Source organism: Nomia melanderi, chromosome 4, assembly GCF_051020985.1.
Source record: "Nomia melanderi isolate GNS246 chromosome 4, iyNomMela1, whole genome shotgun sequence".
Taxonomy (NCBI): domain Eukaryota; kingdom Metazoa; phylum Arthropoda; class Insecta; order Hymenoptera; family Halictidae; genus Nomia; species Nomia melanderi.
Genome location: NC_135002.1, coordinates 10484818 through 10506380, shown reverse-complemented (window position 1 = coordinate 10506380; position 21563 = coordinate 10484818). Strand labels below are relative to the sequence as shown.

The window sequence follows — 21563 nt, the reverse complement described above, 5'->3', positions numbered from 1 at the left end:
AGTGTAGTGACACTATTTCCTTTCTGTATAAAGAGTCGTACATCTATATCTTAGAAATTTGTGACATACGTCCACTCGCGGAGTCTACCACAGAGTTTGAGAGAGTCTCCTCGCTATCTTGTGGATGCAGTTGTTTGTGGAGTGCGTGCGTTTGATGGGTTACCTTTTATGGTGATTCAAGTAACAAGAAAACATTGGTCAAACTTGTGATGCCTTAATAGCAGATTGAAAAAGAAGCTTCGAAAAAAAAGTAAGCTTTCCATATTTCTTATCCAGTTATATTTTTCATTATTTTTCACCGTTTTAACGTGTGCCTCTCCGTTTGCAAAGTGATAGCACTTTGTAAATATAAAGATGACGGCATCGTTGTGAATGAATAAGCGACCTGTCCTGTCCTGTGGATAATCACATCCTGCAGGTATCGGGTGCACCTGATATGTAACAAATTGTTTAAATTTACGTGGCTGATAGTTTGTCCTTTTCTATAGTAATAGAAATGCATCTCAAGAAAAATTAAAGTATGATCATTTTCGTATAGCCGCACCTTAATTACATTTTATTCCTTTCCTTAAGAAACAATTAATTATTCTTTTGTTTTTTTAGTTTTCTTCCTTTTTATCATTACTCTTTTCTTCTCTCCAGGGTATTGAAAATATACTTCACGTAAGAAATCAAAAGAAGAAATAGAACAACATTGAAAATGAATTTTCTATTTTTTAAATTTTATTATTGAAATTCATTAATTTATTACAAGTAAAATTATATTTAATTGTTTAAACGAGGTAATATGTTAACTCAGTTATTCAAGAATAGTCACTGTTGCAAAATTTCTGTTGTATTTATAAATGAAGATGCCAGTTTGTCCCAATTTTAAATATTAATTTTAGTGTATTATTTTTTATTACATATAAATATAATATAAATTGTTCTGAGGTACAATTAATATTTCTTTGTTAGATGGATAAAAATAGGCTTTGAGAATACTTAATTCAAGAATTTAGTGAGTCAACAATTACAGGAATATTACCTCATACCTATTTCCTTACTTCCTAAAGTGATCATACCAAATCATTCATTATGGCTGATACTTTATATTATTATTTTAGTCATAAAAAAAGTGTTTTATATTTTTATAATCTATAAAACTATAATAATTTACTCGTATTATTTTTAAAGATTTCTTTTTTATATAATCACAAATTTTTACATCACCATTAAAATGATATTAAAATATTAAATTATTTTTCATATACATTTAGAATGCTTGGCAGCTCAGGATGGATTCTAACACTAGCGATAGTTATATCGTTAGCAAACGCAAATTATCCACCACCACAGAGACTGACAGGAATGAATCCCTGCATCAGTAAACAAACCTGTCATGAATGCATTCAGACACCTCATTGTGCTTGGTGTGCTGCGCCAGTAAGTTTTACAATTATAAATACCATAAATAAATTGCGAGCTATCTGTAAATATTTATTAGGCTGCATATTATTTGTATTTTTAAAAAATAATTCTGTACATAAAAAAAGAGAAAATAGGTATGTAGCATGCTTGTTTATTATTTTTTTTTATTTATACAACTAGTCTTTGCATATATATTTCACATACTTTATTTTTTCCTAGAAATTCTCTGAAAAGCGGTGTTTTCTACCAAATATAAATACCAAAATATTTGCAACATGTCCGGCAGAATACACATGGAACCCGGATAATGTTTTCAGTATGATGAAACATCGCAATTTAACAAAGGGTGGCTATAGTAGCAGTGGTACCAGTAGTTATGAGTATTCGTACTCCAATTCTAGCTCATTTAGCTCTAGTTCACAATCAACTAAAGAAAGTAGTAGCAGCAGTAGCAGTAAAAGGCAAGAAGCTGTACAAATTTGGCCTCAAGAAGTTAATTTAAAACTTAGAATAAGTAAGTTGTTATAATTTACTTAAAAATCTTAACAAATTTTAAAGAAAGATAGTTTATAATTTTTAATAAAATGTATTTTTAGATGAAGCATACAGAATGAATTTTGCCTATTCACAAGCCGAAGATTATCCTGTTGATCTGTATTATCTTATGGATCTGAGTAAATCTATGGAAGACGATAAGAAAAAATTATCAGATTTAGGTCAACTTTTAGTAGAAAGTATGAGTAAAATTACAAGTAATTTCAGATTAGGCTTTGGCAGTTTTGTTGATAAGGTTGTAATGCCTTACGTAAATACAATGCCAAAGTCGTAAGTTTTTAAACATTATAATTTTGTACATACTTATTTTATATGTATAATTTAATAATAAATTATAACCTTTTATATTACAGGTTAATAGAACCATGTGATGGATGTGCAGCACCATATGGTTATAAAAACATTATGACATTGTCTCAAGACACTAGTCATTTTGCAGTACGTATTTCAAAATTCAATTCTCCATATTTTTTTTTGGTTTTACAAATTCATATTTACTTGTTTTATATATGCAGAGCTTGGTGCGTAATGCTTCAGTATCTGGTAACTTAGATGCACCGGAAGGAGGATTTGATGCAATTATGCAAGCTATTGTTTGTAGAAGACAAATTGGTTGGCGTGAAAAAGCTCGTAGACTTTTGGTATTTTCTACGGATGCTGGTTTTCATTATGCAGGAGATGGAAAATTGGGTGGAATTATAAAACCAAATGACGGTGAATGTCATTTAGATGGCACTGGACTCTACACGCATTCTTCTTTACAAGACTATCCAAGTATTTCTCAAATTAACTTAAAAGTCAAACAAAACGCTATTAATGTTATATGGGCTGTTACTGAAGAACAGATAAACATATACAAAAGGCTAACTAATCATGTGGAAGGATCTTTTGCTGGCAAATTATCCGATGATTCAAGCAATGTTGTAGAATTAATTCGAGAACAATATGATGCAATCTCAAGTTCTGTTGAAATGAAGGATACAGCCAGTAGTGCCATAAAAGTAAAATATTTCTCGAGATGTTTAGGCACGGGGCCCCTTATTGAGACATCAAAATGTGATGGGCTAAAAGTTGGGACACAGGTGGAATTTATTGCAGAAATTGAAGTTACAAGTTGTCCAGAAAATAGATCGGAATGGAAACAGAAATTTGACATTTATCCAGTAAGTGAATAAATATATATACATGGCCCAGTTAGATAATGTAAAAAATTAATTAATTATACATATATATATATATTATAATAATCCCATTATATATATATATATATAATCCCACATATAATCAAAACCAAAAAAATTGAATTATATTTTAATTTATTAATATTTTTTCAGGTTGGTATTAATGAAACTCTCACAGTAAATTTGGAAATGTTATGCGACTGTGAATGTGAACGCGAAGGCGTTATGTATGAACCAAAATCAGCAGAATGTAATGGTGTAGGAACTTTAAAATGTGGTGTTTGCGAATGTTATGATGGATTCTTTGGAAAACGCTGTGAATGCAGTCCTCATCAAGAGATGACAGGATTCGATAAACACTTCCAATCTTGTAGACCTGATAATACTTCCTTAGTAGATTGTTCAGGACGAGGAACTTGCGCTTGTGGTCAATGCGAGTGTGAAGAAAGAGAAAATCCTAAAGAAGTAAATATATATACAAGTTTACTTTTATTTCAGTTGTTGAAACTGATTTCTGAATGTGACTGTATTTTTTTTTTATAGATAATATCAGGTCATTTCTGTGAGTGCGATAATTTCTCATGCGATCGAGATCAAGGTGTGTTGTGCTCGGATCATGGAACTTGTGAATGTGGACAATGTGTCTGTCATGGTGGTTGGTCGGGACCATCCTGCAATTGCAAGTCTTCTAATGAAACTTGTATTCCACGTGGTACTAAAAGTGGAATATTGTGCTCGGGACATGTAAGAGTCAAAATATTATAGAATATTTTTCTTAATAGTTACTAACTAATATCATACAGTTGTAACTTTGATTGATTTATTCGTATAGGGAGATTGTGTGTGCGGCGAATGTATATGCCACGAAGAAGGAAATATACGATATTCTGGAAAATTCTGCAATAATTGTCCGACCTGTCCAAGTCGTTGTGAAGAGTTGAAAAATTGTGTCTTGTGTCAGATGTATGGTACTGGAAACTTTAGTGATAAAGAAGAATGTGCTAAAAACTGCAAAGAGTTTGTTCCGGAGCCAGTTGAAATAGTTATACAAGATGTTGATAAAAATGAAGAGTTATGCTTTGGAATAGACGAGGACGATTGTAAATATAATTTTGTTTCCTATTATGACGAAACAAACTGTTTAAAAGTACGTGCACAGAAAGAAAGAGAATGTCCGCCGCAAGTTTATATGTTGGGCATAGTACTAGGCGTAATAGCAGCAATTGTTTTAATTGGACTTGCACTGCTACTTTTGTGGAAATTACTAACAACTATACACGATAGAAGAGAGTTTGCTAAATTTGAAAAGGACAGAATGATGGCCAAATGGGATACAGTAAGTACTTTGAACAATTTCGTAAATCCTATTGTACTAGAATGAACTGCAAAGTACTTCATTATAAATATTTTTTAATAGGGAGAAAATCCAATTTATAAGCAAGCTACGTCGACGTTCAAAAATCCAACATATGCTGGAAAGTGAAGAAGGTAATCCATATTGAATAAAGCAAGCACAACCATTACATTACGGTAAATTTTGTTTTTTATACAAATTTTAAACTGGTTAATATTTAAACGGCAAACGATGAACTCTATCGTGCAGAGGAGCAAGCTTCAGCAGTAAATTAGTCTAGTTTTTAATATTGTACTTCGTAAGTATTTAATGGAAACTAATGTAGTATGATATTTTATCAAATTATCCGTTAAGTATGATATTATAATACTGCCATATAACTTAGACTGCTATGTACGAATATATGTATGTATGTATGCATGATGTGTGTATGCGAGTGAGTGTAATTTATATGCAAAGAATAATTTTTATGCGACGGAAAACTGTAACGAAGAAATGAATATCCGCATGAAACATACGGTACCATAATGAACTAAAGATTTACAGTTTATCTTACTATGCATTTTATATACAAGTGCCTTTCTTCTCACGATACAAAAACTGATATCATTTTTTAACACTTTTTTCAGTCTAAAATTTCTGAAAAATGTTATTAATTTAGAGAGCTTTTAGTTAAGCTCTTTAAATTGTTTATATAGAGTATAATGAATTTTTTTCATTAAGATACTTATCAAGACTTTTTATAGATTAATACATTTCAAACGAATAGTACCAATAAGGCACATTGAATATGTGATATTTCAAAATCTCAAAAAAAAAACATTATTTACAGATGTATTTTAAGAAATGACGATCGTTTTCTTCTTACGTCTTCCTTGTTCTCACACATGTTTTTAAAGTTTATAACAAACGGTATGAAAATATATGTAGGAAATTGTATAAATGTATAAAATAACAAAAAGAATAGTAATAAGTATAAATCATATCGTTGTTAAGATATACAAACATTACAATTTTTCATTAGCTATATAAAATATTATATGGCATTATGACTGCAAAATTTTGTTGTCTATTTTTAATCTGCTCGAAAAATTTATACGAAATCAACGCAGTTGTTTAAAGCAATTTAAATCGAAATGCAAAGTGTACTCAAAAATTAATATAATACTTTTACAATGTATTATATAAATCCGTCTTAATTATATTAGTAAGTTCTGATTCATAACTTTTTACATTTTAGTTTTATTTAAATATTTAAAAATAAACTTACAACAAAGAAATCAAGTTCATTCAACTAAAAGATAATTTTCTAATAATGCATCTTTGGTATAGACCATTATTATATTTGTATACATTTACCTACCGAGTAAATTATACACATTTTCTTCGTAATTCAATAGTGATAACAAAAGAATCAGCTTATCTTACAATCTAATTGCAAGATAACATGAATATACAATACAACATTGTATTATCATCTGTGACAATACATGTATTTTTGCGCGCGCATTTATATGTTGACATTGTAGCCTTGTTTTCACAAATAAACTACTTCTATAAGAGTGTTCTTTATAAATTGAACTGACTAGAATGACTATTGTACATGAGGATAACAGAAATAAACAACAATGATACATTAATACAAATTTTCTTAACAAACCCAAAACGTTATCACCTCCCTTTATAAAAGATATTAAAATATGAATAAATTTCATCGGGATCTTAAATATTACTTAATATGAAATTACCGAATTTTTACATACAAATAATGTAATTAATTTCACTTATCTAGAAATCTATTTATCCATGTAAGATATACAGATAGAATTTGAGCGTGAAATAGTCTTCGCAATTAAAATGTAGCGTAATGATACGTAAGTGCTACAATTTTATGATAAACAACGCGATTTTGCGTGACGGGACAAATTTCTACGTAGACAATATTCGGTGAAGGTATCACTACCGAGATGTTGCGGTATGTAACGAGCAATCTGATAGTCGCGATATTTCACGAGCAAAGAAATGTAATATAATGATATGCAGAGAGAAATAATGTTGCCACAAACTATATTAATAAAGGTCACGACGGAAATAAAATGTATCTACAACTATGTATATAGACTACTTATAATTTACTATTTTCTGGTAAAGATACCTTACGACAATCTTATTATTTGCATATCCTGCGTCAAAGGAAGTACAACTATCATTCGCTAATCACATTCAACGATTTCAGTAAAAATATAGCCTTCCAGAGGAAGTGAATTGTAAGGAGATAAAAGATACATGTACTTTGTTGTAACGTGTTTCACAATACGTTATATAATGTAATCGCGCGAATGAACAAATTATTAATAGTTCGATATCCATTGCATTTATACGTATGAAATGGAATTGAATAGATTTTCCATGTGGATCGGTGAACAGAAACGATTGTTTCAACGATCGAGAAACGGTTCTTACGAATTTCGCAATGCGGTCGAGAGTTCGCCAAACTAAACGGAATGACAGTCACTCGCGAAATTCCCTTAACCTTTGAAAGTTGGCATTTCGAATAGAGTTCATTGAAATTAGTGAAAACAGGGTTAATTGAAATTTTTCCAAAATAACTCTTGTCGACAATTTCTTTGCGAATGATATATTTAACAAATTATAATAATGTTTAATATGATCGATAATAACGTATAAATTGCGATACGTATGTATGTTTGTACAATAAACGGATAATTAATGGAAAAAGAACGAGCAAAGAATGTTAATGGAAATGGAGTAATTAATTTTCAATTGAACATTCTTCAATGATGCGCAGTTCGTGTACAAACATTATGACTGTACACGTGCGAACATTACGAAATTTTCCAGGAACAGGGCACTCAATCATTTATAACGTTACTGATATGGTAAAAGTGAAAACCTGAAACAGCTGACCTCGCGCGATTTAAAGTAGAGTGAAATGAACAGAGAACGACAGTAGAGTACAGGGACCATTATTCAGACAGATTTCAGCAACGCTCATTAACAGCAATACTGCCAGACCGTTTAAATGCCACTAAGAAAAAAACAAATTCGCGTCAATGATCTTTTAGGCAGTTGAAACATTTTCCCATTCGTAAGGTTCATTGAATCTTATATATTTAGTTTAGAAGAAAGTATGCGATGCATGTTTAAAATAACACGTATTTACATGTGCATACTATATCGAAATTTTAATGTTTCCTTTCGCTACGCATCTATCAAGCGCTATAAACGCTGACACATATTCAAATCAGGAAAGTTCAAATTACTGCGTCGTTTCAAATTACAAATTCTTTTCGATGATTATAATCTCGTAAAAAATTAGCGGAACGACGTAAATAATTGAAATTATCCGAACAATATCTTTTTATTTGAAAAACGATTGAACGGCATCGTAATATAAGCATGAAAATATTAAGATAGAAAAATAATTTCGTTACGGTCCATGATAGTTTACAGAATCATAATATTCCATGAAAGATAAGCGTTGATAGCTTGCGATTAAAAAGACAGCTGTTAAAATAATTCCCGTCACCAACTTAACGTTCAGTTAAACGAAAAATAATTTCTCGGTACAGTATAAAAAAAAAAGAAAATTCAGTATTTTTACAGTTTAATGAAATTTCAACAGTCTTAGAAGAGAAAAGCTTATTCTAATGCGATAAACACCTAAAGTAACTGTGCAAAGTTTTTCAATATATAAAAAGAGCCGAATAAAGCGAAGATCAGTTAATTCAGATCATCCGTAACGCGTGTCAACGGAAAGCAACATCCAACATTAAAAATGAAATCGCTTGAAACGTGCAAAAGCCACGGTATCGTGTCGGCCAGCGTCAACACAACTAAACTATAAGGATTTACGCAGTTCCACGGCACGTTGTGCGCTGTGCAACGGCGTCTTGTGTCGCGGTCGTCACGTGTGTTACAGTAGCGAAGGTAGGGTATGTGGAATAGCGCTCAAGCGCGCACATACGTCAGTAGCACGGTAAGAGACACGACGTTAGCTGGACATCGACTGGTGTAGTCGACGAAAAAAAGGGAGAAAAAAAAAGGATCCTGTGATTCAGAAGAAGGTATACACGAAATCGACAAGGGCGAACGTGTAATAGCGCAAGGGTGTACCATAATCTGTCTCTATCTTTTCCTCGGTGACTACACATCGTTCCCTCTCTCTTCCCCAGTAATTCGTTCCCTCTCCGTTTCGCAACGTTTTAATCGTTCGTTCTTTCTCAGTCGTTGCCACAGTGTTTTAGCCTGTCCTTTCGTGTATATTCATTTATATCCCTCTCACTTTCCGTTCTTTCTCCTCTTTTCTATCCGAACGTATCTCTCTCTCTCTCTCTCTCTCTCTCTCTCTCTCTCTCTCTCTCTCTCTCTCTCTCTCTCTCTCTCTCTCTCTCTCTCTTTTTTTTCTTTCTCTCTTTTTCTCTCTCTTTCCCTCGCTCTCTCTCTCTCTCTCTCACTCGCTCCCTCTCCCTCCCTCATTCTCCGTCCCTTTCCCCTTCGTTCTCCGTTCTTCGAAGCAAAGCAGAAGAAACCCCCGCGGTTGCTCGTTCGTTCTCAAAAGTCTTACTCGTTGTCACGCGCTAAAAATACTCCCGCACAGTCTTCCGAGGGTGTACCATGCCAAAGGAGAACGGAAATTAGGACGACAAAAGCAGTCAACATCGACCTGGAACTGTCATGGAACGGCTCTCGAGAGTGGCATGTTATTTTCGATGGATGAGAAACACGACACCTCACGACATAAGCGAACCGATCGCTGAAGATGATGGGAAAACCGTGGAGGTTGAACGATGTAAAAATGTCGGGTGTAATTTCGAAGCTTCGAAGCGGCTTTGCAACATTTTGGAGAGTATCCTTCTTTGGGAGAACTCCGTGAACAGTATCTCCGTCGTCATCGTATTCAACATACTGTTTTGGTAAGTTCTTCTGTCCACCGTAACGCACTGTGCGTCGTTTTCAGCTTTATCCTCGCATTATCCTCGAAATTTGATTACACACTAGGATTTACCATTTTCCTATTATGCTATTCTACAATGTTCACCGCAGCTTCGCTTTGCTCGAATGAAATGGGATTCCCAAGATTTAACTTGATCGCTGAACGGCGGACGACACACGGCTCCTTTCGCGTCCAGTAATTTATCGTTCGATTATTCCTAATGTTTCCTCATGCTAAATATAATTCTAACGGTAACGGTGCCTACATGTATTAATAAAAATTTCACGCATTGAAAATTATCGCGCGACACTCGATGCAGCTGTCTCCTAATACTTTGCGAGTTATCCGCCTTCTGGGTCAAGGTTTGTTGAAGCGTGTATGTTTCGGCATTTGATGTCAGTTGTAAATAACACTGTGTATCAATACTCGGGGGCTACGAGAGCTTTGCGTATGCCCGTACATGTTCACTGGCGGTCATTGATAAATTTCGTATGGTACATACGATACGCTATTAAACCCGTTCCCTTCCCCACAGTTTCATTTATTCATGACATTCTTGTTTGCTTTGTCGCATGAATTGCATCTTCTCAGCGTATTTTCCCACCAGATCCATAGTACTATACTAGATGGCAGTGCGTGTTAATAATTAAAAAGTATAATCGTGCGACTAGTTTGACGTGTAAAAGTTCACGAATCTTTTTTTTATGAAAGGTTCCTACGTGGACTGAAATGATGAAAAAAATTTATTTTGCCTGAAAGTAAGCATTTATTAAATATTCAATTATTTATATAATTTACGAGTATTATTATCGTAACGAAAAGCTGTCCATGTTTTGAATGATAGGTTGAGAAAAAATGATACTTTAAAGTAAACAATAACAAAAACAATTTATGTATGTGTTTCAGGGGTATTATTGTGTTAGAGGTTCGTGGCTTTGCTGCAGCCAGCAGTGCTGCGCTGGTCATAGTCCTGTGCTATAGTACCTTGGAAGCCCATGTTCAAAAAGAGAATAAAGCACCTAACACAACTATGTAAGCATTAGGATTCTAAATAATATATTTTTTTTTGTTCTAAGCATGGCTTATTTAATGTATGTATTTTGCAGATCATGCGCGAAAATAGAACAGATTGAGAAGATTGGAAAAAAAGTGAAATCAGCAATTTATAGTTTGAAACAATTGAGAAAAGATCAACCAGGAGTGGTAAAATTTCATTGATTTATTAGACATTTTATTTTGTGTCAAATTAAAGAAGATATCATTTAAATCCTATTAATGTTGATGTAGTATATATACAATACATTTAAAAAACATAAACTATTGTATTCGATCTAAAAATTTCAAAATTATTTTTAGTTTTGCACTGCGGTATGTTCTCTCTCTTTGTGTTTATGGATTATTGGTCGTACTATAAATGGTGTACTTCTTGCGTACACAATATGTATGAGCATTCTGCTTGGACCTGCATTATTATTAAAACTACCAAATAAGATGTTATCGCATAAAGGTAAATAATTGTAGCAACAATGGGAGAAGTGCTAAGGTTACGCAAAATTTAACATGTATTGCAATGTATATATATATTTTTTAACAGAATGGGATAGCGAAATTGAAGAATTTTTACCAGCAGTAACAGAGGACAATCTTCAAGTTCTTACAAGGGCAGGAGAATCAGGAGATCAATCTCCGACACCAACGAGTGTGTTGTCTGATGCTCAAAATGGTATAATTTACTATTTCATATTATTATCTTAATAGTACTGAATTTGGATTTAAAACGATTAACTAAATATAAAAAATTTTCACTTACAGAATTTTTTAATGATGATGATCTTATGGGTTTGAAAATGCCATCCCATGAAGATGGAAGTACTGATGGTGTAGAAGTTTCGGAATTAGAACTTAGTGTTGAAGAAACGGAGATGGATGGTAGTAAATTCCAAAATGGTCATTTTGAAAAAGGGTCATCCTCTGAAGGAGAAGCAGAACTCGAACCACTATCAAGAAAATCAATTAGTCACAGTGATGAAAGTGGTAGCGAATTTGAAATAATTGATAGTCAGGATGTTGATGACTTAGACATTGCATGAAAATTACAAAAATGTGAACTGTGAAGTTATTATTATGCAGAAATAGGCTTAAAGCAGTTGATAATTTTAAATATAGGGTACTGGACCCTATTAATGTGCCATTAAACTAACTTGCATGTTAATGAATTACTTAATGAATTCTTTGATTCTAATTTAGTCTGCTCAAATTTTTTAATTATAAATTTTTCTGGTCACTGCACTCTCAGAAGTATTTTATAATATAATTACTGCTTCCTCTAGTGGAAACAATATTAATTATCAATTCATTTACTTCTGTTAAGTATTTATTCCTTAACGTTTCATAAGGAAAATAATGTTTATTATACTTCAGTTATTTAAAAATGCCACATTTTCTTTAGAACACGTACAATTAATAATTTAACTCAACTTAAAGAAAGGATTCGAATATTTTCCCCAATTCTTTTATGGTTTTGTTTGACCATAAAGGCACACTAATAGAGACAGACTCACTAATGCAAACCAGTACCTTATTTTATATATAATTCGTTAATGATATAATCAAAATTATTTTGTTTATTTGTTAGCTATACGCTTCAATTTATTGAATAAATGTTAACAAATTTGTATTAGTATTATTGGAGAAAATTATGTTTAGGAAAATAATGTCAGTTATTTTTTATTAGACTTCTGACTGAAGTAAAATTTGGATAATTAGAATTAGAGATTTTTTGACTTTGTGCAAATGATAGCTTCTCAGTAGTTTACTTGTACCAATGTATACTTATGTTGAAGTATACTTATAAAGTTGTACATATTATACGCAAAAAAGAAATTTTATCATTTTAATTTTTATTTTTGTTGACATATAAATTAACTATACCTGTAGTATGTGTACGAAGTTTTTGGTGTATATAAAAGTTCAATTATTAATAAGAAATTAAAAAAGAGAAATCGATGAAATAAGTAACTTTTGTCAATTTAAACATCGCTTTGACCTTTATGGATGAAACTGATTTTGTATATATGTATGACATATAGAAAATTTTTATCTGTAAATTATAATTAAGGAATTAGGAATTATAATATCAGTATACAAGCAGAAAACGAATAGAAAATATAGTAATATCAGTTCTGTTTTTGATATTACAAAAGTTACATATGAACAGAGAATTTGATCTCCCAGAAAAAACGTTTCATATTGGCATTCATAAATACTCAGATGTGATTTTGCATTCTAATTAAGTTATATGTGGTCTAATTTTTTCAGTTCTGTGTAGGTGTTAAACAAAATATAAATAACTATTTTATTGATTAGCCAGATCTCATGATTAAACATGCTTTAAATATCAACAAATTGGTGATATTTATATTACCTTAAAATCGATTAAAAAAATTTTGTTATACAATTACTATTAAAAATGATACCACTTATGTAAATGTAATTTTACTCTGTTACGTACATGCATTTGAATTTAATTTCAAAATATTATTTTATCAGTTTTACCCAGATTTTGCAAAAATTTATTGATTTTATATGTAATTATTTAATTTTAGTACAGTACAAAAATAAACATTAAGATTTACGATTTTTAAAAATAAAAATAATTGTAAAAAATTAAATACATATTGGAAAATGTATATTTTCAGAATAAATGTAACATAATACGTATTAAAATGTTGAAGTAATAACTTTCTAGTCATGATAATCATATGAAATTGTATGAAATATAACATTAGGATACTTTTTATAATATATACAAAATTTTATGTATTTCAAACCTATTTTTGTAGTCCTACTTTATGTTGAAACAATTAGTGTAAATGGAATATGTATATAAATAATATAAAAATATAGAAATAATAGTTTTGAAATTTTCTTGCAAAATTTGAAAAAAATTAATTAATATATTTCAAAAAATACAATTAAAACTTTATGTTCTATATTTTTTACTCTACATAAGAGATATCATGTTTAAAGTAAATCTATCGTAAATTATCCTAAATAAAACAGACTTCTTAATTTATTATAAAATTCTATTATGCATTTTGAGATCCCTCTTACACTTATGTATACATAATATTTAATTTATATAAAAGAAGAAATTTATTGTGAATGTATTTTTTGCATTTATATACTTTTTATTTCCAGAAAAATTTCGAAATGTACTGTGATAACAAATACACACAATGCGATAATAACGATAAAAAATTACGAAACTAAAAATTTATACTACGCCGTACTAACACAGGTTAATTCGATTTGAAGCACAAACCATATTTATGTACAATGCAATATTTAATTTAATTTATTTATCTTTGTATTTTAATTTTATTATGTACATGAATTACTTGTATTATTATCAATAGCTTCCGTATTTGTTTCTACTGTACTATTTACGTAGAAAATATTTTCTTCTTTATGAATATCCAATGTGTTTTTGTCTTTTTCTAAAATACTAATATGTTCAGTTGTTTCATCTATAACAAGATTTTATTATACACATATATTATTTATATTTTTGGCTTAATAATATTTTATTTTATCTAGACCATACCATTTGTTTCTTTTTCACAAATGTTTAATGCACTTTCGCTTTCTTTTGAGGATAAAATAGGTTGAGCGTTTTTCCTTTCTGGTAATACTTGTAAAAATGCTTCTTGCCATGTTTCACCTTCACTAACTCGAAGCAAAATTTCAAATACTGGAAAAATCTAAATATTATATTTGCTAATATATATATATGTATTATCACACTTACCATGATCAACGGTTAAAACCTTTCTAGCCTTCATCTCTAAAAATTTGTCTAAAGGAAGTCTTCCATGCCTTACGCCGGCCTGTTTTGCTACCTTGTGACATAAACCCTAAAAACATAAATATTATATAAGAGAATTTATACAAATCAAACAAGCTAGCTTACCTTATGACTATTATGATCAACAAGACCACCTATAACATACACACAATCATGTTCTAGATGATTGATCACATTTTCTGATTCACTAGTTAGATATATAATCTTCTCTTTCGGATAAATATCCAAATAAGTTTCTACATAAAATTTTACCTACAGAATAATATTTAAGCCACTAAATGTCCTAAGTGCTTTAATCTTTTAATAAACTGAAACATATATTACTTACATCCCAATGTTGATACCCATTATGTTTTTGCATATGTGTTCTTGACGTACCATTGAAGCCAGTAACAGAAAACTGCATTGGTGCAAGAGCTCTTCTATTCAATGTATAACATCTTAGTATCTGCTTTGTTAACTTTGCAATATCTTTATCAATCATTAAATCATCAAAAGACATGTCAATAGACACTTCAATTTTACAACTACTGTCAGCCATGGTACTTTTTTTTAAGGCCTTCCTAGATGGTCCAAGACTTATATTATTTGCACGAGCATATGCCCGTTTCTGCCTTGCTTTTTCTCGTTCCTTTAATCTATAAAAACACGTTAAAACATTTTTATTAGAGATTTCATTATAATATCTATTAGATAAAATATAGTAATTATTATATTAATTAATTATTTGTATAGTCAAATCGTCAAATTCCAAGTTAAAGAATTAAAAAGTAATACCTTTTTTCGCTCTTTCGTTCTAACCATTTTTCTCTTCTTTTGATTTTTTTTAATTGACGTTTACTCATATTCGTATTTAACATCGAACATTTTTTGTCGACGTTATGACAATCTTCGCAGTCAGGAATATTTATACCTTGTTCATCACTCTCTGTTTTTCCACTGTTATTTGTATTTTTCTCGTTTTCCATGTTATATTATAAAAAATCCGGAAAGAAATAAAGAACTCGTGTTTTTGGTCATCAGTGATATTATATCTACATAAATTCGAACATAATTACATTCTGTAAAAATGATAAAATTACAATAAAATGTAAAACAGTAATAATAACAACATATTGTTTTTATTTATTGTCAAATCACTTATTATTATAAAGTTATTTTAAATTATGTCAGAGTATAGAGTATTTCACCCGAAAGACAATCTTTATAACTGAGTTTATAATCACGTAGCATCAGTTCATTCATGATATTTGCTTCGTTGTATATTGATAATAGAAATGAACAAAATTAATTGTTATAACTAAATTCTAATGTTGCATAAATAATTTTAACCAAAAAATGACACGAAACATACTTAAAGTTACTAGTAATGTTATAATAGGGAATCAGGAATGTTGGCAGTTAAGTCAATAGTTCCTAGAGAAAAGAGTCATCTGAATGAAAATCTAAATCATCTTTTCACAGTAAGAGCAGACGATTTTTTAACGAGTAAGCAACGTGTTCCATCGGTTTTTCTGAAGCGGGAGAATGCACGTTATTGGGGTCGACGGTCGTGTCGTCGGCTACTTGTTTTGCTTTCTAATACTCCAAGCAAAACTCACAAACTCGCGAACTTCTTGGAGGCTCAGTGCTGATAAAATCGTTAAGACAACAGACTTTGTGAGTACAGTGGAAGATGATCCTATTTTTGATATCTTGGCGAGTAGCGTCAGTGTCGGTAATGGACAGAGCTGGAGTAGAACTGCTATTTCTGACAAACATGAAAAAGTACAATCTTATTGTCAAGACTGCAAAAATGTTCTTTCTGGAAACCATGAACGGTAAGAAACCATGAAGCTCTGGTTAGTCTTGGGTAAGAGCGAACTGGCATGTCTTTTTTTTTCTTGATATAAAGTTAGTATCGCTTTGATTTGTTGAAGACAAATGATCACTGATGCTTTTGTGTTGAAAATCTAATTGTGCACTGATGTATATCACATAAAACTTGAGTCGGATACTACTTGTATTAAATAACAATTACAAGATTCCAGTAACAGAATGAAACATTCTTAGGTACAGATGTACATTTGTAAACTTTTGGTATATGAATTTTTAAGATTTTGGAACGATTAATATGTTTTATTATTGCTTTAAATTGAAGAATTGATATTTAATAATGACATCATAGTTTATATCGTAAATAATTATCAATGTTGAATAATTTTCTGATTTGTGTGTAGACCTGTTTTTAAGTTAGGATACTTAAACAGTATAAAAGAAATTATATTTTTAAATGCAAGTAGTTATTGCATGTTTAATAGTTGGATTATTGTTTATTAGATACGTATATTTTACGGACAACAGTTTTGCATGTGTAGTAAAGTATACTTTGTCCTTTTATAAATTACAATAAGTATTAAAATTTATGAAGCCTTTAAATCTTTAAAAAAATAGTAAATAGGAAATAGATTATACGATACGCACAGAAGTTCCTGATTTAAGAAATATGTTGAACTCTGTTTATTTTCATACATTTTATTTAATTATAATTATTTTTTATAGTATCTTAAATTTTGTTCTAAATACTTGTTATAAATAATCCAACGTAATTTTGTTTTTATTCCTGTAGTTAGTATTTGTGTGTGGCTTACTGTTCTTTCAGCGTTAAAAAAGCGTTAACTTTGGTCCCCTTGGCAGACGATTCTCGTCATACGTGTTGAAAGATACTCCAAATGCCACTGAACCTTTTACTCTATCATCTCAAACGTCGGGTGAGCAAGTCATATGTACTTCTGGCCAACAATGCGAGGACATAATCTTGGACTGTGGAAAGCCTGTCAATTTCACCTATTATGACAACTTGCTTGGTGTTGCCAATAGAGATAAACATCCATTGGTTCCAGAACCTAATGTAGCACTCATGTTTAAAAAGAATGGTGGTAAAACTATGGACGTTGATATTGATTTATTAGAAAAACGATTAATAAAGGCTAAACGAGAGGTACATCACAACTTTAAAAATATTTGTAACAAAAGTAATTAAATATGTGTAAAACTGTATGTTTACTTATTATTGCATAAAACTGTTTTCAGAAACCAAAATCGGTACAGCTTTATAATCAAATAGGAAATTTCTGGCGCATAAAAGGGGATGCACAAAGATCAATTGAGTGTTTTCGAAGGGCACTTGCAGTATCACCACATAATGCAGAAGTTCTGTTAAATTTGGCTAGAGTATTATTGGTACAACAATATTTAGATGATGCAACATATTTAGCAAGACGTTCTTTGGAATTGCAACCCCCAGATCGTAATGCATGGGAACAATATCTTACACTTGGTCAAATATTTAAGGTGATTTGAAATTCTGAAGATTTTTTTATTATTTTTCATAAACAAGAAAATATCTTGTCATTAATTTTTCACTTCTATTTTTATATGTATTATTTAGTTATTCAAAACACAAAAATTAGGTGAATATTATTTTAATTAATCAATAATAAATTAAATATTACCATGTATTTATTTCTCTTTTGTAGGCATATGGCCATTACCAAGAAGCAGCTATACACTTGCGACATGCTTTAGAATTAAAACCAGATCTTTCTGAAGCTGCTGAAGCTCTAAGAGAAGTAGAATCGCTTCCGGCTGCGAGCATACATATCTATACATTACTGATAATCATATGTTTGGTGTGTAAGATAAGAAAATAGTATTATATTACGTTATAAATGTAGTACTTCATATTTAAATGAATATATATAATTAGATATATTTTTTTTAGGTGCTTGGAGTACTATTAGTAGTTTTAAGCAACGTGGAGTGCGACGAAGATTCTAGTCTAGTCAGTGGACAACTTCAACGTCCAGTACAACGTCATTTTAGTCGTGCTATGGCCATGCGAAGTTTAAGGCTTAACGTTGCTCGTAATAAACGTTGTTGATAATTTACTGAGATAAATAATCTTGTGATAGAATAAAATTTCCAACTGATGTTATCATTTATCTATCTCTGAAGTATTATTTGTAATAATTCTTTAGTGTATTAATAATTATGCAATTTATTATAACTACGAACGGAAATATACAATAGAAAACAATAATATTTTTCATTTACTGTAACGAGACAAATTACATTGTGTATGTGCGCGCGTGCGCGTGTATACATCTATACACAAGGATGTGTGTTTCGTATAATTTCTTTATAAATTAGGAACGGAATGTAACTTATGGAATTGAAACATATTTTTTCTGATACACTAAATATTAACATACATGTTATTAACAACATTACTTAGCATCATTTACAATGTACAATGATACTAGGCTATATAAGTAATTTTCTCTCTTATTCTAACCATGCAAGAAGATCTAATTTTTGTATCTGTAAATAATTTACAGTCACACAATTTAGAATATAATAATATGTACATGAAACAGTTAACTCTTTCCATTCTTGCGAATGAAGATATGTAATAAATTTATTCTTTCTTGATTACTTTGGATATAGATTAGATCTTTGCATTTAATTATATATTTCTTCATTTTTTTTCTAACAATGTTTTAAATGTAAAACAGATTTGTTTTACATTTCTTTATCCGTTTTAATGCGTTAAAGCACATCATTTTTACAAGCTTTTCTTCTAAACCTTAATTATTCTACACAGTATTTAATTGAAATTTACATCGGATTAAATAAGTTTCTGAAGTATGAAAATACAATACAAAAATTTGATGTATAATTTGGTGGCATAATGAAAATGATATGAAATTATTCCCTTAGAAATCTATTGATATAAAATTAAAATAAAATTAAAAAATTTGGAACACTCATACAATTAGGCCTTTCGTCTGCATTAGCCTCTTCAATTTTTGTTTTATGTACAAACACCAGAAACTAATGTAAACTAAGACTCCATACGTCATATTTAATTTATACACCTTTAAGGGTTTTAACAAAGATTGTATCCATGTAATAGGATGTAACAATATTATTTTCAGCATATTTTTTTTATCTTTAATATTGAACTAATAATTAAACAAAATGTTTATGCTAATAAAATTTTATATTTGGACATTATAAATTTCTATTATCATGTTTTTATTCGGTGTGTTAATTGCCTGTTTTATAATTCAGGCTGTTTCATCTTTTAAAGACAAATCTGTACAAGGCACTAAACTTATATGATACCCACTTATATAAAAAATATGAGTATTACTCTTCCTTTTATAATTTATTTAAATAAGAGCTGTAATTATATGTACATTCTTCTGTATTATTACTATACATAGTAAAAATATATGTGGCAGAACAGAAAAGTAAATTATTATAATGCAATAAATTTATCATTTTAAATAATTATAAGATAAAGTGATAGCAATCTCAATTTCCAAATATATATTGACTCTTAAAAATTTATTTCCAAATTAGTGAATTGAAATTTTCAAATACAATTGTTTCTAAATATATCTTTGTTAAACAAAATCATATATTAGATATTTCATTCATGGATACAGAATTGTTCCATGGTTTCTCTGGTTTCACAATTAAGTTGTACCAGAAACTTATAAGCATTTATAAGTACTCAACTATAATACAGTAAAGATCACATTCTAAAAATGTTATAGCTAATATACTATGTACATAGAAACATCTTTGTCAATAATTACCCTTAAAAGGTATATGTATGCATACATGTCAAAGTACATGTGCATATACAAATTAATATACATATGCACTGCCTATGATTCTATAGCACAGCTATACTAAATTTTAATACAATTTGTAAGAAGTTAAAATTGCACCCAACTGGAGTTTCCTACTGTTGATGGTTGCTGTTGTTGTGCCTGAGATTGTTGGGATGCACTAGCAAATTCTCCCCATTCTGAACTTGGCTGATTTTGGTTCTGTGCAGGTTTATGTGCAGGGGATGAAGTAGCAGTTTTTGCTGGCGGTGGTGCAATTTTTACACCACCTGGCGGGGGAGGTAAACCAATACTTGTATTGGGTCGCTGTTTTGCCTTGGAAGAGACTTCACTGCCATCCTTTTTCTGTACCATAATTAAGAATATTACTCCTTATTGTTCAATTTATTACAATATTTCTATATAAATGTATACGTATAAAATAGTTGAATAATCTTACAGTAATCTTCATGTTGATTTTAATTGTTTCGCCTTCTTTAAATCTTAGATCCAGCTCTTGTTTTGGTTCATCTTTTTCTTTCTCTATTTCTTCTTGATTTTTAAGCCATTTAAAATGGTCTTGAAGCGCAACATTTAGATCAAAACTATCCGATCTATCCAAAAATCCAATACCAAGAAAAGCTGATCGTCCATTATCATTTTGAACTCTCAAAACAAAATAACGCGAAGAATCTGTGACTGGCTCAACTGCGATACCTGGATATTTATCAATGGGACATTTTGCAAACAATTCACCTGTAATTTTATCTTCAAGTTTTATTGCTATTGAATTTCCTTGAGACACAAGACGCATACGTCCAGTCCATGTAGGATCTTGAAGATTCCAATCAGCTGCTCTATAAATATGCATAAAAAAAACTCGCAATTATTACATACATATTTTATTATTCATATTTCTTATGCGTATCTTAAAACAATGGATTTCTTCACTTAATAAAATAAAAATTGTATATTATTTTGATGTTTGTAATATCCGTCAAAATTAAAAAAAAATATATATAATTTTAATAATTTAGACCAAAATCATTAAAATGTTTTGTGGATCAAATTACAGATATAAAATTATGTAAAAGTATGTTCAATATGTTGTTCTGTCAACAGTTTCCGGTACAAATTTTGCTGACGTATTAATTGTACGAGATTGAGATGAAAAACACATAACATTAAAAAGTCTGGTCAATGATGAAGGAAGTACAATCAGCAACCATGCGTTTACGTATGCAATGTTCTTTCAGTGAGATGCAATATTTTCAAAGGAAATACTGTCAAAGAAGAATCAATTCATACCGATAACCCCTATTCAATGACCTTGGTGGTATACTAAATACAAATACTTCACTCTTGACGAGTAATACACTTTCGTACGTATCCATTGTATTTTCGACAAAACACGGAGAAAGCGCGTAGGTTTGAGAGTTGAACTTGATGAAATGCTATTTGAAAATTCGTTTATATTTTGTGACGAATCTCCACCGTGATTTGATAACTTTATCTCTAGTCACGCCTCCCATCCCCCACACAAAGACCGTTAACCACAGATTATTTCACTAGCGAT

At 30.4% G+C, this 21563-nt stretch overlaps 5 protein-coding genes across 11 annotated transcripts; 3 read left to right on the top strand and 2 right to left on the bottom strand.

Moving 5' to 3' along the window:
- Positions 1-54: 54 nt before the first annotated feature.
- Positions 55-6146, top strand: mys (position-specific antigen beta subunit myospheroid). Of its 2 annotated transcripts, XM_076367216.1 has the most exons (11): positions 55-250; positions 331-418; positions 1260-1425; positions 1630-1924; positions 2007-2235; positions 2319-2403; positions 2481-3128; positions 3300-3611; positions 3690-3890; positions 3979-4482; positions 4564-6146. In XM_076367216.1, exons 3-11 carry the CDS (start codon positions 1261-1263, stop codon positions 4627-4629), a joined length of 2505 nt encoding a protein of 834 aa, XP_076223331.1. In that variant the 5' UTR covers positions 55-250; positions 331-418; position 1260; the 3' UTR covers positions 4630-6146. The 2 variants fall into 2 exon arrangements, with proteins under 2 accessions (XP_076223331.1, XP_076223330.1); XM_076367215.1 differs by lacking the exon at positions 331-418 and having other exon boundaries at positions 4564-6144.
- A 2255-nt stretch (positions 6147-8401) lies between these two features.
- LOC116429576 (uncharacterized) lies at positions 8402-13183 on the top strand. Its single transcript, XM_031982668.2, has 7 exons — positions 8402-8588; positions 9122-9437; positions 10364-10489; positions 10564-10660; positions 10814-10964; positions 11052-11180; positions 11270-13183. The coding sequence occupies exons 2-7, from the start codon at positions 9199-9201 to the stop codon at positions 11545-11547; spliced, it is 1020 nt and encodes a 339-aa protein (XP_031838528.1). The 5' UTR covers positions 8402-8588; positions 9122-9198; the 3' UTR covers positions 11548-13183.
- A 430-nt stretch (positions 13184-13613) lies between these two features.
- Positions 13614-15688, bottom strand: LOC116429573 (tRNA (guanine(9)-N(1))-methyltransferase Trmt10A). Of its 5 annotated transcripts, none has more exons than XM_031982664.2 (7): positions 15434-15688; positions 15102-15358; positions 14653-14962; positions 14430-14576; positions 14268-14373; positions 14064-14210; positions 13614-13986 (listed from the first exon to the last, which is right to left on the bottom strand). In XM_031982664.2, the coding sequence occupies exons 2-7, from the start codon at positions 15290-15292 to the stop codon at positions 13841-13843; spliced, it is 1047 nt and encodes a 348-aa protein (XP_031838524.1). In that variant the 5' UTR covers positions 15293-15358; positions 15434-15688; the 3' UTR covers positions 13614-13840. The 5 variants fall into 5 exon arrangements, with proteins under 5 accessions (XP_031838524.1, XP_031838523.1, XP_031838521.1 ...); XM_031982663.2 differs by having other exon boundaries at positions 13615-13986; positions 15102-15385; positions 15465-15687; XM_031982661.2 differs by having other exon boundaries at positions 13616-13986; positions 15102-15385; positions 15515-15684.
- A 163-nt stretch (positions 15689-15851) lies between these two features.
- LOC116429572 (tetratricopeptide repeat protein 17) lies at positions 15852-20260 on the top strand. The gene is made up of 5 exons (XM_031982660.2): positions 15852-16144; positions 17001-17304; positions 17397-17657; positions 17843-17995; positions 18088-20260. The coding sequence occupies exons 1-5, from the start codon at positions 15852-15854 to the stop codon at positions 18244-18246; spliced, it is 1170 nt and encodes a 389-aa protein (XP_031838520.1). The 3' UTR covers positions 18247-20260.
- Positions 18348-21561, bottom strand: LOC116429556 (NECAP-like protein CG9132). 2 transcript variants are annotated; one of them, XM_031982619.2, is made up of 3 exons: positions 21296-21561; positions 20448-20844; positions 18348-20353 (listed from the first exon to the last, which is right to left on the bottom strand). In XM_031982619.2, exons 1-3 carry the CDS (start codon positions 21379-21381, stop codon positions 20096-20098), a joined length of 741 nt encoding a protein of 246 aa, XP_031838479.1. In that variant the 5' UTR covers positions 21382-21561; the 3' UTR covers positions 18348-20095. The 2 variants fall into 2 exon arrangements, with proteins under 2 accessions (XP_031838479.1, XP_031838480.1); XM_031982620.2 differs by lacking the exon at positions 21296-21561 and adding an exon at positions 21171-21278.
- Positions 21562-21563: the final 2 nt, after the last annotated feature.